Source organism: Mesitornis unicolor, unplaced genomic scaffold (assembly GCF_000695765.1).
Source record: "Mesitornis unicolor isolate BGI_N332 unplaced genomic scaffold, ASM69576v1 scaffold5678, whole genome shotgun sequence".
Classification (NCBI taxonomy): domain Eukaryota; kingdom Metazoa; phylum Chordata; class Aves; order Mesitornithiformes; family Mesitornithidae; genus Mesitornis; species Mesitornis unicolor.
The window spans coordinates 37,843-54,643 of NW_010201028.1; the positions used below are offsets into that span (position 1 = coordinate 37,843).

Below are 16,801 nucleotides of genomic sequence, written 5' to 3' on the forward strand. Positions count from 1 at the left end.
CTATTTAAAGAAGTCTGTGCTTAATGGTAGAGAGTGAGAAGTCAGTTACCTACAGACCTCTTACCTGATGTTAATATTCTGTTTACTCATTTTCAAGAAAAATTAGGTTGAATTGAATAGATGCGGAGAAGAATAAATACAATACATAATAAATACATACACACACAATAGATAAATAAAATAAATACAATGAGTAGAGCAAGGTGTCACTGATATGTAGCAAAGTTATTTTTAGTTTATCAGTCTGAAAGTTTAAAATAATTTTTAATATAAAAGGATTATGAAGGTAAATGCCAAGAAAGAAAGGTTTCAGTGAAAGGCCTATGTTGACAAACAAACAAAAAAAATATGTAAACTAAGTTTACATTAGTTTACATTCAAGTGCATTACTTGAAGATGGACATTAAGAAAGCTATCTTAGCAACTTGGGGGGTATGGCTCTGAAATAGCCTTCCTAGATGACAAGTGGGGACAAAAAGAGTGGCCAAAATGGTGGTTTAATGTCTGGCAACACACCAGACTCTGACCTAAGTCTGAGAATGTACTTTATTTAGTTACATTCTCCCAGTCTCACCTGTATGGAGGTCTGTACCCTCTTACCAGTCCGTACTGAATGTCTTTCAGGAGGATACTGATACAGATATGATGGTTCTACACATCCTCAGCTCATATCTTCTCTAAACTTTATAGATTTCACAGGTGCAAAAGATTCTTATTGTTTTATCATCTCTCTGTTTGTCCCAGGTATGCATCCTAACTTATTACTTCTTTTTAACCCTTAAACTCTCAGTCTTATCCAGCAATATCTCTTTCTAGTATTAGCATCTCATCCTCTTCCATCTTATAAAGCATCTTAAATAATCTTATATGATCTTGTAGTTGATCATGTTGCTGTTACTTAATCTTCTTTTACTTTGTTGTTTGGAGTTTTTCAATACTGTGCTGGACCCTCTTTAAAGCAGTTTCACGTGCACCCAGTTCAACCCATTGGCTCTGTTTATGCTGATAAATTGGACATTGCCAGGGAATGTGTTTGGGCACTGAATTTTTATCATTTATTCCATTAAATTGTTAGCAGGTTCCTGATATGATTTAGATCTGGGAAAGGTAGTGGGCTGTCCTTAGTGGTTTGGAAGTTAGCATGTGCCACAGACTGTCCCTAGTAGTCACTATGGATGAAGCTACTCTGATTTGGAGACATGTTGTTTAACAGCATGGACAACACCAGACAGGTGGTTGATCTTGGTACTGCTCCTTTCACTGATGTGAATGTAACTGTTACTTCCAAGTCTCTGGTGGACCCCTTTATAACCACATACTGGAAATTGCATTCTGTCCTCCCTTAACCTGACAGATAGATTAAGTGTCATCTTCTGTTTTCTTTGTTAATACTTGTGCTCCCTGAATTCCATTGCTGGGCTATGTCTGTAATTGCCTTTACATCTGTATTTCCAGTGTGTCACTGAGACGGTGTCCTTATCAGTCCTCTATTTTTCCGTTAAGATTTCCCAGTTAGCTGTTCTTTGTCCCTTTTCATTTGCTAGGTAACACTTTCTGCAGGCAACTCATAACTACCTTTGTTCCAGATCCATCTCTTCCAGCCTTACTCTGGTGCTCCTTTGTTAACTAATTTTGAGCTCAAGCTAAAAATTATCAAATAGAGTCTGAAACTGCCTGTTGCTAACCACTGCAGAGCATGTGCGATCTTCAAGTCGGATTTCTAAAGAAGTTCTCACTTTCTGAGCACTGAGTCCTAGATTGTTCTCTGAATACTGTTTCAAAGATGCAGCCTTTTCTTTCAATCTTCACTTTTGTCCAGGCTTTTGTCCTGTTATGATTCAGTTGCTGCAATATCCTTCCCTCTGACTTTAACTAATTCAATATTCCTTTTACTCTCCTCTAGATACGGTTCTTGCTTCAGAGTTAATTTCCTGCCCTATCACTTTGCCTGTCCTTTGCATTCCTCCACTGACTCTCAGGTTAAGTATATCTTTGAGCTCAAACTGAACCAAAAGCACTCCCTGCCAGATCCAGCTTTTGTCCCATTCTTGTGAGTATTGCAGATAAAATTTAGTGGTTCACCCACCTACTTTGAACTTCAACTTAAGCCATTTCTCTTCCTACCTTTAGGCATTGTCGTAGCCCAGAGCTGCTGCATTCCTCAAGTCAAAATTTTAGGTTTTCATTTCCTAATAATATGAGCCCTAGTACTAATTCAGAAGCAATCTCTGTCAGTACTTACCCTGATGCCTTCAGAATTTACTATGTGCTTTCTCCTTTGCCCGCCTATTGCCTTCCACATTCTAATGCACAACATGCTGGATCCAGCAGAAAATTTATCTCTTCGGTACTTGCAGTACTTGGATAATTTATAGACAGTGATCAGCCTTTTCTTCCTTAGGCTGAACAGTCCCAGCTGTTCTCAGCCTTTCCGTTTAGGAGAGAAGCTCCAGTTGCTTCCTCATCTCCATGGCCCTTTGCTGGACTCTCTCCAGTACATCCATGTCTCTCTTGTACTGAGGAGCTCAGAACTGGACCCAGCACTGCAGGTGTGGCCTCACCAGTGCTGAGTAAAGGGAATGTATCACCTCTCTTGACCTGCTGGCAATACTTTGCCTAATGCAGCCCAGGATACAGTTAGCCTTGTTTGCTGGCTCATGTAAAGCTGTTGAATCAAGCTAATGGTTGTCTTCCTCTTTAACATGTCCAGCTGGGGCCTGGGTCTTCCTTTTTAATATTAAAACTTTGAGCAAACATCCTTCAGACAGTTTAGTATAATCAATATATGTATACACACACAGTATTTACACTCACAGTTGTGTCTTAGCAGGTGGTGTTGTCCAGACCATTTACTAAGCATGGCCATTAAAATTTCCTATAAATTCTTCATTGTTGCTGGCACCAACTATAATTTTTTACTCAGAGATTTGCAAGACCCAGTAATTATGCTAGTTCTTCAGCCTGCTTTGGATTCTTTCCTGAACTCTACAAACTCTATACTAATCCTTTCCAAACAGAAGTCCAGTGTCCCATAATGAGGAAAGAACTAAGATTATTGTCTGTTCACTGTTAGTTACAGCTCTCATTCTAAACCTATGAGCAATACCCAAGACTTTCAATGCCTCTTGCAACTGTGCTAGTGATAGTAAACCTTTTTGATACTTGATATATTTGTTTTTAAAAGCATAGATGTTTGCATCTGCCTAGATTCATTAGTTGTTTTCCATCTGTTTGGTCTGTTTGTTGGTTTCTCTCTTACTTCTCCTACACAAACAAGGTTCATGTGGTTGCTTGGTTTTCCAAGTCTCCATTTAATCAATAAGAATTCTATTACAGCTTTTCTGTAAGCTGACACTGTTCGGTGGAGCTTTTATGCCAGCACTATACAGTTTCTGTTGTCTCTGATGCTGGAGACTTAACATTTTCTGTGGCAGTCCAGTCACTACTCCTTTACAAAATACAGGGCAAGTGGACATTAATAAGTGGAATGTGTTGCTCATTCAGATTGATTTTTAAATAAGAAAAACTACAGCCATGCATTCTAAAGGCTGCACAAAAAAATGAGTAAGAGAGAGGCTATTCAGTTTCAAGGAAGAATATACCTACCTAGACAATCACATTTTCATATGGTTTGTTGTGTCCCAGTAGAAGCAATGTTACAACCTTTCAGCTTCAGAAGAAACCAAACCCATGGCCCATTTAGCAAAGTAGAGATTTATCAGAAAGTGCATAATATATGGACAGTCAACAACAGGATTACCCTGTCAGTCACCAGTACTCTTGATCGATGGCTCATTGGCAGTGACAATTGAGTCACAGGTCTCCTTTTTTGCAAGCTCTTTAATATAGTTTAGATGGACCCAAAGCCAGCAATGGTAGTTTGTGTTAGTTCACATACAGTTTCTATCATATAGATGCACGCATGTCCCACAAAATCATGCTAGCTCTCTAATTGCTGACAATTAGTGAATTTTGCAAAGTGGGTGTTTAGCAGTCTCGCCACTAACCTCAAGCATGTGAAACTTTTTTCCATTTTATTGCTGTCAGTGGCCAAAAGCAGCACTTCACAGTTTTTATATGATTCTTCTGTAAGAATGTCTTCAGCATGAGACATTTAGTGGCTAGGGAATATATGCATCTATGCCAGTAAAATTAAATTTGGGACCCACAGCTAGACTGTACTATTCTGTCTTCCAATTCAGATTTAGTTTTTGAAAGTATAATAAGCTGACCCCAAAATGATGTAAAATGCCTATTCTTCTCTGAAGACCAGTCTTAGAATCAGCCTATGGGTTTTCTAATATTTTATATGTTCACATTATAATGTAAAACTAGTGGCTAGATCTACTAGTAAGTTAAACAGTGTGAAGGCATGGGCCCAAGCACTGTAACTCAGTTACCTACGTGGTTGCATCGTTAAAAAGTTTCTTAGTGTTATTCTCACCTAGCGCTTTCCCAGATAATTCATAGATGTGGTTTAGGAGTTACTCCAGTATAGAAACCAGTAGGTAGTTTGGATGTGGCTCTCTTCTCTGGATGGTGTGCGTTTACTAGTTCGTATGCAGCCAGTCTATGCCAGTTGGCCTCAAAGTCAAAGAAAGGCTCTGGCACTCTTGAACTGATTAATAGAAATGTAGCTGCTGTATCCTGTTCTATAGCAACTTCTTAGGGAATGCTTTTATTCAATGGTAAATGTGCTGTAATCAAAGACAGTTTTATTGCTCTTTCACTCTGGGGCTGTAAATTCACTCTAGTTTATACCTAAGTCCTTAATCCATAGCAGTAGTCCTTAGCAAAAAGTTTATATCATTATGGTAAGTAAAGATGAATAAAAATGAAAGAATATTGTGGTCAGAGCAGTTTGTTATCAAGCATACGGCATACCTGTGTATGCTAGAGCACTGAGTATGTGTGCTGACTGCTGCACTAATTGATCTTCCACCAAAATTTCTGTATTTTTGTTTTGACCACTGTGTTTGTAGAACTGTGCTGTGTGTATTCAGATACCATTAATTAAGGATTTTCCACAATGTAATTTGTTTTTATTCCAGTGTGCATACTCATAAATCTCAATGATTTTGGTATCGTACGCTGTATGTAGCACTGTAGCACCATCTTGTGTGAGCTGCAAATGTGGTTTCAGTATATGCATTCAGAAATCTTCATGCTGACTATAACAATTTTATTTAAAACCTTTTTACATACAACTGAAATCAGGAAACAAGAACATGAAATAGCTCTCCCTTACAATGCGTGTGGTAGATTTCACAACGGTGCATTCATTTAAGATACCTATTTGGTAGGATGATCCATATAAATATGCCGCATGGGATGCTGCAATCTGGAGGCCATAAATATGCATTTTATCTGGTTTATGCTACAAAATAAAGAATTAAAGCAGAGATTAGAATCTTTGGGAAAAAAAACCAAAATGAAACTATAGTATGGGAAAAGCTGATAGGGAAAATTAAGTAGGAATTGTTATGAAATAGCTGACAGGAATAAAGCTGGAAAATGCTTTTAAGTGATAGCAGGTAGCAAATGGGCAAGTACACAGAACTCAATGTTTATAATCAGCTGTAGTCCTTTGAGGCTTCTGTACGCTTGGAAAGATACACATGCACAGTAGAAAAAGGTTGGAAGTGCATAAAACAATTTTGTTCATATGACAGAGCAAACAATAATTGGAGGCATGATTGTGGTATATCGAATGCACTCTTACACTTTAATATGTCTCACACGCTTTTGTTCCACCTTCTCATGCTTTAATTTGTCTAGTTTTCCTTCATTTTTTACCTGCTTTTATTAAGCCAATTTCAGTATACGCAATAGTTTGTGTAAGAGGAATTATAGTCTTATTCTTAATACAAGTGCAGCTATGGAGGAGATAACTATTACTTGCTGCTATTGCTATGACTCCAGCATACTACAGTGGGGGTAACAGGTCTTCTGTTACATGTAATGAAAAGAAGCTCTCATCATCACTTATAGCACTTTCAGTGTCTTCTTTTGTGCTTTCAATTATCTATTTTTTCCAAGTATATTAACATAACTTGGCCAGTTATAAATATATAGTAAGTCTAATTCTCCTTGAATTGGAGTGATTATCCATTTGAACACTTAGATGATGGAAAAACATTTCATTAAGAACTCAAAGTATAGGAATTTGTAGCTTTCATTGTAGCTTATAAAATGTGCTTTTACCCATGCATGCTGCCTGAATGTAGCACCTGGAGTCCTGAGACAAAGTATTTTATTAGTATTCCTCATTTAGAACTAGGAATAAAAAGTCAAAGTAGAGTGTCTTTTACTTTTGTGGGTTTTGCTACGATTTTCTCAGTTAAAATATCTAGCTTCAAATGACTCTTTGCATGGGAACACATAGTTTCATCCTACAACAACATTCTCCCAGCATATGGCCAAATAATTTTGTATTAATCTTTGATGATTGCTACAAATTCAGATCATGAAGGTAAAGACTGGCCTGTGGAATGAACATATATATTGTCAGATGCTGGGGGAAATAAAGAAGTCTATACTTTTTATGCATACATCTGTAGTCCATTATTCTTCTGTCTGTCCTGTTTTTGCTACAGTTTGTTTTTTTGGAAGGCTTGGAGGGAAAGGATTTTTTTCTCTTTCTTTTGAAGTGATAAAAGCAACTGGAAAAGGTTCTGTGAGTATCAGTTGTTCACAACAGACTGCCAAACAGAATAAATTGCATCAGTGCTTCTCTCGCCACCCTTTCTAGCTCTGTGCTTGTGATGTGTAGACTAAGAGCATCTTGGGTTTCCCCTTTTGCAACAGTTTTGAAAGCAGGTGCAGCTAATACTAAAAGCTTTTAATCTTGCATACTTGAGCAATTGTGTAGCCATCATGTCTGTATGAGCAATACATCCTGAAATCTCGCCACCTGACTGTGTAAACTTCATTATTTCTTCTTAACTAGTCTTCCATTGCAGCTTCCATTTTTCACTTTCAGTTGCAATCATGTTGGAGATTTAACTATTTTCTAAATCAACTTTAAACAAATTCAGCTACCTCAGATAGTTCAGACAGTTAAAGGAATTGAGAGCAAACATAATTTTTAGTAAATCAAAGATATTTCCTTAGATTAAAACTTCAGTAGTAATAAGTGTTGATATACTGGCTAAAAAAGTGACAACAGGAATGAAGCCTGAATAGTGGTATCCGAAACTTTAGATGATTTTAAAACTAGATCAGAAGACACATGGCATGATTCCAACCCCAGCAAAAGACTGAAAGAGTTATGTAAGAGACTGGTGGAAAGAGAATAAAAGCCATTTGTATGTGGTCTAAAATGCCACTATGCAAGCCAAGTCACTTCCAGTACATCAAACCATAATCAGTTCTTTCCACTAGCACACTTTGTGTGTTTTGTTTAACATGCAAGATACACCAAAATTACAGTCCCTGCAAAACCTATGGAAAGAGAAGGGAAGTGCCGTGGATATTTTGTATTTTACCACCCTATATCCTAAGTATTGATTAAAAACCCCCAACAAATTCCTGCTCTATGAAGAAACTGTCATATAGAACACATACCAAAATTGAAACCAAAACATGGTTCTGAAAGCAATCTTTCAGGAAGCACTTTGTCTGACGCACTGCTTTTGTTCCTACTGTCTCTGTTTGACTGTATGAGGCATATAGAAAAAAAATCTGTATTTGGTATGCTTTATTAAATAGACTATGCTGATAGGCTAGAATCCAAATTTCACTTACCTAAGAATGTGCTGGAAATTGAGGGCTTTTTTCATCAGTGGTTTATGTGCTTACATAAACTATTTTGGTGTCTTTGACCCGGTTTTCTGCGATCATTTAAGAATATTGTATTTAAGGACTTGCAGTGTGTGCAGTATAGTAATTTCTTTTTTATTTTATTTCTTTCACTTCAGGGAACTCTTGGAGTAATCCAGTAGAAGTGACAGCACTTTATTCATTCGAAGGACAACAGCCAGGTGACTTGACTTTCAAAGCTGGAGACAAAATCACAGTCACAACTAAAACAGATTCCCAGTTTGATTGGTGGGAAGGAAGAATAGGAGGACAAACTGGCATCTTTCCAGCCAATTATGTTGCCATAAGTAACAATTAAATTTGTATAGAACAAAATGTTGAAGCGGTAATATATTTACATTGAAAAATATATTTTAACTTTTCAGATATTAAAATGAGATTCTTGATCATGATTATTCTAACACAAAATTGAAATGCATAAAATGACCTTAACTTTCACCTAAATTTATTTCTTAAATAAACAGTAGGTGATAGTCAATTTATGATGAATTTTTATTTTTGAACAAGTTTCCGTATAAAAAGTAATCCAATCTGTGGCTAGTTTCAGTTCTGTTTTGCTGTATGGATTTATTTTTTACATGAGTGAAAAATTACAAACCATTGAAAACCTGACATGCTGAAAAAAAATATTCATTTCTATCAAATCATAATTTGTGGTTTCTTTCTATAATAAATGCTTTCAGATTTGCTCTAAACCATCTCTGAGTTGGAGTTCTTTACTTTTACTTAACAGAGATTTTTTTTTTTGCAGGTATGGTGGGTCTGGTCCCCAGACTTTTTTTTTTTTTAAACAATTCTGTAACAATTAAGCACTTCAGCTTCTCTGATAGCTTGTTTTATTTTGCCCTCATCTTTGAATAAGTACTTCTGAGTTTGTCTAATTAAGTACATAAATAGTCCCTCCCAGAAAATATATCACAGAATCACAGAATATTAGGAGTTGGAAGGGACCTTGAAAGATCATCCAGTCCAACCCCCCTGCCAGAGCAGGATCACCTAGACTAGGTTGAACAGGAACGCGTCCAGGCGGGTTTTGAATGTCTCCAGAGAAGGAGACTCCACAACCTCTCTGGGCAGCCTGTTCCAGTGCTCTGTCACCCTTACAGTAAAGATTTTCCTCATATTCAGATTGAACCTCCTATGCTCCAGCTTGCACCCATCGCCCCTTGTCCTCTCATTGGACATCACAGAGAAGAGCCTGGCTCCTTCCTCCTGACACTTGCCCTTTACAAATTTATAAACATTAATGAGGTCACCCCTCAGTCTCTTCCAAGGTAAAGAGACCCAGCTCCCTCAGCTGCTCCTCATAAGGGAGATGCTCCACTCCCTCCATCATCTTTGTGGCTTTGCGCTGGACTCTTTCAAGCAATTCCCTGTCCTTGAACTGGGGCCCAGAATTGAACACAGTATTCCAAATGCGGTCTCACCAGGGCAGAGTAGAGGGGGAGGAGAACCTCTCTCGACCTACTAACCACCCCCCTTCTGATACACCCCAGGATGCTATTGGCCTTCTGGTCCGCAAGGCCACATTGCTGGCTCATGGTCATCCTGCTGTCCACCAACACCCTCAGGTCCTTTTCTGCCTGGCAGCTTTCCAGCCACTCATCCCCAAGCCTGTAGCGCTGCATGGGGTTATTGCGACCGAAGTGCAGGACCCGGCACTTGGCTTTGTTGAAGCTCATACAGTTGGCCTCAGCCCATTGATTCAGCCTATCCAGATCCCTCTGCACAGCCTTCCTACCCTCAGGCAGATCAACACTCCCTCCCAACTTAGTGTCATCTGCAAACTTGCTGAGGGAGCACTCAATCCCCTCATCCAGATCACTGATAAAGATGTTAAAATATATAGGCTTATGGTGTCCCTTGATTCCTGTAGGAACTTGTTCCACAGATGAAAAACAAGATACAGAAATCTCTACCTGCTTCGCAAGTGAGCTTGCACAACTCTTCCTGCTTCTTTCCATTTAAGATTTTTTTTAATGCTTAATCTTTAAGGAAAGAGCAACACACAGTAAATTACAAGGTTAATTACTAACAGTAAGATAGAGAAGATAATTCTGTAGGATATATGTATTAGTAATGTATAGCACTGTCATTCTCAGATTTCAACTTAATTTTTAGTATTTTTTTTAAATCAACTTCATTTTACACGCGCAGATATTGACTTGAAAGTTGATATGACGAATCCAAGCAGAGGTGAGAATGAGAACCAGTTTAGTCTCCTTCTTGTTGCTGGATATGCTGAATTTGCCTCTTATATGGATTTAATGCCAAGTTGATAATTATGCTTCTTTAGTCTCAGCTTTTGTCCGCTTGAAAATGTACTTTCTTAAGTCCTTGTTTCTTCTAACAATGCTATGAATATAAGATTAAAAATTAGTATCTGTGATCTTTCCAGCAACCAAGTTGCAGTTATCTGCTGTTACAGTCTATCTATCTATTAGGTCCTGTTTAGCTTTAAGTTATATCATTTGAATGGCAAGGTTAAGCCTAGAGGAAGATTTATCATTAGAAAATCATTCCGTTCCACTCATTGGCAGAAGTTTCTGGATTTCTTTTAGACTGGGCCACACGTTTTTCCTACCAAACTCAAAATGAGACAGAAGAGACTGAAACCATAGTCAAATGTGTTTGCTACCTTTCAATGGAAATCCTTCATATTCTTTAGGGAACCATCTGTCAACAAATTATGTAAATAACAGAAGTATTCAGCTTTTGATATTGCAACAGGATGGTAGATTTTAATGTTTATCTTTAAACCATTAAGATTAGCTTAAAAACCAAAATACTTACTTTATCCAGATATCAGCAAAAGATACAAAATGCAAGGGGGAAACTGAAAAAGAAGGTGTTTTTCTTTCTTACAGGCACTTCGTCAGCTAGTTTTTAAGACAGAAACAGTGTGCACCTGTTACCAACAGATCTTTCTTCCACATTCGTTTTAGATAATGCATCCACTTTAGTTAAATATTTAAAATGGTATTTGTACTTTCAAAAATTTTAAAAAAGTTTTGGAAACCTTATTCAGTTTATTCCTAACATATCTTTGACAGGTTACATCATTTTGTACATTGATGTATGTTTGTGATACTTCTAAGTACATGATCAAAACCATAATCAGTGTGTTCAGATTCTATTCTTTGTAATATCTGTTTTGCAAAAATCTGTTAATTTACTAGTAATTTAACTTTAACTCGGCATTTAAAAAATAACTTCTGTAATAAGTAGATCTGCAAAACTTGTGATCTGACATTTTTCTCCATTCTTGTTTTCCTTGCAGACCATTGCTGACCAAAAAAATGTTTCTCTTTGGTGTAGATGTAAATTTCCGTCTTTGCTATTATCTCCAGTTCTTCAGCAACAAGTAAACATGTAATCCCACTCTCCCTTTTCGTATCAGGCAACAATCCCATTTATTGAACCTTCCACAAAAACATCTCAGGCCAATCTTTCCTGATTAGCTGTTCTCTTTCACTCCTTCTGTACATGTGTATACAAAGACACACACACACGTGTGCACTGGGTGGTTATTTTGCATCCATGTTTGGATAAGGACCAGCTGAGTCTGACCGAACGTCTTCCTCAGTGAGGTTCTGTTCTGTTTTTCATAAGAAATTGGGAGTAGGATGGCAAGCAGAAATTTATCAGGATTGAGTACTGGCATCTCCTTGAAAAATGACTGAGTTTCTCCTTTAAAAGCTCAATGAATTCCTACAATAGCTCTAATCATGCTTGCATGAATTTTGAAACCAGATGTTTACAAAATGCATCAAACTTTCCTGTCTTAAATCCATCTTGCGTACACTTCTACCAATTCTATACATAGCTTATGCCTACAGGATCATAAGGAAGACAAAAATAGTCCTTTACATAGCCTTTGCGTAGATCTTAAAAAGAATTGTCTCATCTGAAGGGAGCTGAACTTGAGCTGTTTATGTTGATTTATTGTGGGTACTTAAATGCACAGAACTTTTGAAATGAAGACCCCTCTTTTTTGTTACTTAAATATAGACACAGCATCCCACCTATAGGCTTCTATTTCTAAAAAACTTGGCCAGAGCATTTTGAAATCAAATTAGGTTGTATTGAGAATCTAAATTTATCCAAAACTTGAGTCTAAAAGTTCGTGGGAAACCATTTGTGAGTTTTTAATTGGTTCTAGCTCTTAATTGAATTAGAAATACTGCAAAGAAAACCTTTTGGGCTTTTCCCATGCCATAACTAATGTAAGAAAAATAAATAAAAAGAAACAGCAAGATTCATTGTTTAGAAAAGGTTAATTTAATCTAAAATTAAGTGCAAATAGTTCCTTAAATGTCAAGAGTGTACCACCTAATGCATGCTAACCGTTACACTAGATTGGTACCTGTGTGTCTTCTGTATCTGTGATCCATCCTGTAATTCTTTACCTACATCTTTTTTTTAACAGTAGAATAAAAATTGCAGCAACTGTAGACTGCAGAGGAATTCTGCCATTTGCATCACTAAAATGAGTCTTCGCATCTGCCCTTATAAAGCTTATAGGTAGTACTGGCTTTGGAGTTCTCAACAGTTCTTGAACATTTTATCTGGCTAAGTTCACATTCCATTTAACATTATGGAAAGGGCAAATGCTCCTAGCATGCTTACGCATATTTCAAGCAGCTTGAGAATTGTTTCATACAGAAGTCTGTAGGAGAGGCAGAGAAAGCAAGCCGGGCAGTTTAGAGGAGCTAAACATAGCTGTCTACCACGTAGAAGACAGGAGCTGCCTGCTTGTTGAACCTGAGGACATTGTCTGCAGTGGTAACATGAGCCTGAAGGTCATTTTAAGTATAGGAAGTGTTTCCATAAATGACTTAAATGCAATTAATTGCAATCACAAAAGCAGTGAGATCAGATTCTGCTTGACTAACGTGATCTCCTTCTATGACAAGGTGACTCACTTGGTGAGAGAAGGGCTGTGGATGTAGTGCACCTGGACCTCAGTAAAGCCTTTGACATTGTTTCCTACAGCATTCTGCTTGAGAAACTGGCTGTTTATAGTCTGGACAGGCATACTCTTTGCCGGGTAAAAAACTGGCTGGGTGGCTGGGCCCAAAGAGTAGTGGTGAATGGAGTTAAATCCAGTTGGAGGCCAGTCACAAGTGGTGTTCCCCAGGGCCAGTTCTGTTTAACATCTTTATCATTGTCCTGGACAAGGGGATTGAGTGCACCCTCAGTAAGTTTGCAGATGACATTAATCTAGGCGGTATTGTTTATCTGCTTGAGGGTAGAAAGGCTCTACAGAGGGACGTGGACAGGCTTGACCAATGAACTGCGGCCAATTGTATGAGATTCAACAAGGCCAAGTGCCAGCTCATGCACTTGGGTCACAACAAATCCATGCGATGCTACAGGCTTGGGGATGAGTGGCCGGATAGCGGCTTGGCAGAGAGGAATCTGGGAGTACTGGTTGACAGCTGATGAGCTAGCAATGTGCCCAGGTGGCCAAGAAGGCCAACAGAATCCTGGCCTGTATCAGAAATAGTGTGGACAGCAAGACAAAAGAAGAGATCATGCACCAGTACTCGGTACTGGTGAGGCTGTACCTTAAATACTGTGTTCAGTTTTGGACCCCTGTTGCGAAAACGGGGAAAATAAACCCGGTCTTGTGAGGCCGGCACCGAATATGCAACAGACGCAAACCGGGAAACAAACAGTAATTGTTTATTTACAGCAACATTTACAGGTTCTTTTGGATTGCCGGTGATAAATTAAAAAGCTACAGGTACACTAAAGGTTGTATAACTAATATAATACCAGCAACAATGCAATATGAAACACACAAACACCACCAACAACAACTTGCCCACAGTGAGCCTGGCCGCCTGGCAAATAGACAAGCCCGTTTGAACAGAAATACAGTGGAGCAAAACCAATACACTCGAGCAAAACCAGTACACTCAGGGAAACCTAGAAATGAACCTGAAGAGGTATATAAAATACACTCAGGGAATATGAACCTGAGGAGAAAATATATCACTCAGCGTTAGCTGAGGTAAATAATCTTACCCACAAGGTGACTCAAGTGGTGGGGATGGAGAGGGAGCGAATTCTTCAATCCGTCCAGTTCATCGGTATGGTTCTGAGTTCATCCTTGTCCCTCCAGGTAAGGGCTCCCATGTAAGTTACCTTGGCCAGCATTCCAACCAAGGGGGAAGGTTCTCATCACTCCATGGCTGGAGAAGTAACTCCCCTTTTCCAGCATGAATCATAGGGTTTTTATCCCCTGATGTACATGACAGCAGGCGGGAGGATGCCTGAGTGGATTAGACTACCTGGGGTGTTTGTCTTTAGTTATTACTCAAATTTCTGCATTACATCACCGGGGCATACATGTGGGTGGGGATGACTATAGACAATCTTATCACTTATGTTAATGTCACAAAGTCCGTTAATTCACACCTGCATGGGTAGAGGTAATGGCTCCTTTGTTTAGGGCGGAAAGAAATGGGGGACTGGGACCATGAGGCCTCCGCCTCATCTCACACTCCTCCAGGCATCCAGATAACACCAGAGATGGATCTAGTGATGGCTGCCACCTCGCCCAGTGCTGAGTTTCATGCTTCCAGGCATGCAGGTACATGGTGTACATGACTTGGACTTTGTGACTAACTTTTTCTCTCTCTCTACAACCCCTCACTACAGGAAGGACACTGAGGCACTAGACCACATCCAGAGAAGGGCAACAAAGGTGGTGAGGGGTCTGGAGCACAAGTCTTATGAGAAGCGGTTGAGGCATTGTTTAGCCTGGAAAAGAGAAAGCTGAGGGGAGATGTTATTGTCCCCTACAACTACCTGAAAGGAGGTAGTAGCAGGGTGGATGTTGGTCTCTTCTCCCAAATAACAAGCAATAAGATGAGGGGAAATGGCCTTAAGTTGCACCAGGGGAAGTTTAGATTGGATATCAGGAAAAATCTCTTCACTGAAAGGTTTATCAGGCCTTGGAATGGGCTGCCCAGAGAAGTGGTGGAGTCACCATCACTGGAAATATTTCAAAGATAGGTAGATGAGGAGCTTAGAGACATGGTATGGTAGTGGACAGTGATCTTAACCTTTTTTCCAACCAAATGATTCCATAACTCCATAATCATATTTAGAGTAATTTTATTGTTTCTTTACGATTTTTTTCAAGCAAATAATTTCCAGTGCTCTCTTCTTCATTTCCACCTGTGTCCTTCTCCAGTCTTGCACTATTCCTGTGCTATGCATGCCTTTTTAGTACCCAACTTTCTGGATGCTTGAGGACTATGCTTGACAATCTCCAGCGCAATTAAACCTACCTTCCTGTGGGCTCCCTCTGAACATCCGAGTAATGCTAACCACTGCACCAAATATTAGTTGAGGGGAGGGGGAAGAAGAGATGAGTTAACTGTCTTTGGCAGCCTAAATTCTCACATCATTCCTGTAAATGAAAATTGTTCTTGTGTAATCAGATACATGGTCTCATAGCAAACATTATTAGATTTCTGAGTTTCTGAACGTCCTGTTTTCACAATATTTGTGGTGCCTTTTATGCTGTCAGACTATTTAATTTTATTTTCCAAATGCAAATACTAGTCAAATCCTTTTCTCCAAGGGTTTTAAATCACTTTAGACTCTAATTTTCATGCAATTAAAAGTGAGTTATGCCTCACAATAAATTTAGATAATGCTATTGAGGAAAATAAATAAAGCACCTGGATGCAAAAGTATTGTCATAGATTGACAGTTCCAGCTGCTTGGGAGACATTTTTGGTTATTAATGTATCAAGACAATTAAATAGGTGCCATTCTGTAAGATTTTGTCAAATGCAGAAATTTAGGCCAAAATGACATTTTTTTTTTAAGGAGAGGTGATGTCTGTTAAAATATTGATTTTAATTTGAGTTTTACATTCTGTGGTGGTCATTTTTTGAGGTGGAAACAAGATCTGCCCATTACTTTTAAAACCTGTCTCAGGCTATTCCTTGCTCTCAGACTGGTATTCCCTTTAGTGTTTCCTGTATTTGAATGTTCCCAATTTACTTCTGTCATATTTGATGTCAAAATTAAGGCCACAGTTAAGCCAGAAATTCAAAACATCAGTCTCTTATTCTAATTGGTTTCTTGTCAGCCATCAGATTCTTACAAATGTGAACTGGGACAAGTTGCTTTAAGGTTTTGCAGCCGAAGATTGTATTTGATGTGTTTTGGATCATTTCTTTTGCATATCTGATTTCATGCTTTTCAGACTAACCTCTTGTTTCCTTCTGGCAGTGCTGAAAATACTTGGGCCTCTTCCAGCTGATTTTACATCAGTGGGATCCTTAAGGTAGCTTTGAGGTAGGCTTTAAACATTAAATGGTGCTACATTTACTTAAAATCTGCATTACTCTGCTGACTTCACTAGGAGCTATGCTGCTGCTTAAATTACAGTGTAAGACTGATATTACTGATGTATTTATATGACTCTGAAAACAATCCCATCAGTATTGCCTCCATGGCCATCACACATTAAAGCAATACATACTCATAATGTAGTAAAGCTTTCCAGTAGCTCACATTCCTAGCAGAAAGGACACTGGCTTTGCATCTGTTCATGCTAAGTATTTTTTTCCTACATTACCATCGATGTGTTCTTCTGATCAGTTACTTCTGTCATTTAAATGCCATCTCAAACACCTCACATCTTTGAAGCCAGTTACCACTGAAATTCTGAAGTAGCCCTGACCTTGTTTGCAGATTCCTGTGCAGGTTGCCATCATCTTTTCCTATAGATCCCTTGGAGTCTGATCATGAACATGGCAGCCAAAGGAAATAGACTTTCTTTTTGAAGATTTCTAATCCAAAGTAAAATCCTATAGCTATTTCTTTGGTTTGTCTTCTCAATGTTTGGAACATTATCTTAGCTTAAGTTGGAGTATTTCATGATGTCAGAAATTTTCCTTTTGTAGCAAGGCTTTTTCTTTTCACAGAATCACACAGAATCGCTCGGTTG

General features: G+C 38.5%; 1 protein-coding gene across 1 annotated transcript in view; it reads left to right on the top strand.

Annotated features, from left to right (window-relative positions):
• The window catches only part of SH3YL1 (SH3 and SYLF domain containing 1), a 34,561-nt gene extending 26,108 nt beyond the window's left edge, over window positions 1–8,453 (top strand). Inside the window, exon 10 of the mRNA XM_010189923.1 lies at window positions 7,920–8,453. Coding sequence (XP_010188225.1) covers window positions 7,920–8,119 — 200 coding nt within the window. The 3' untranslated portion in view covers window positions 8,120–8,453. The remainder of the gene's footprint in view (window positions 1–7,919) is intronic.
• The last annotated feature ends 8,348 nt before the right edge of the window (window positions 8,454–16,801 follow it).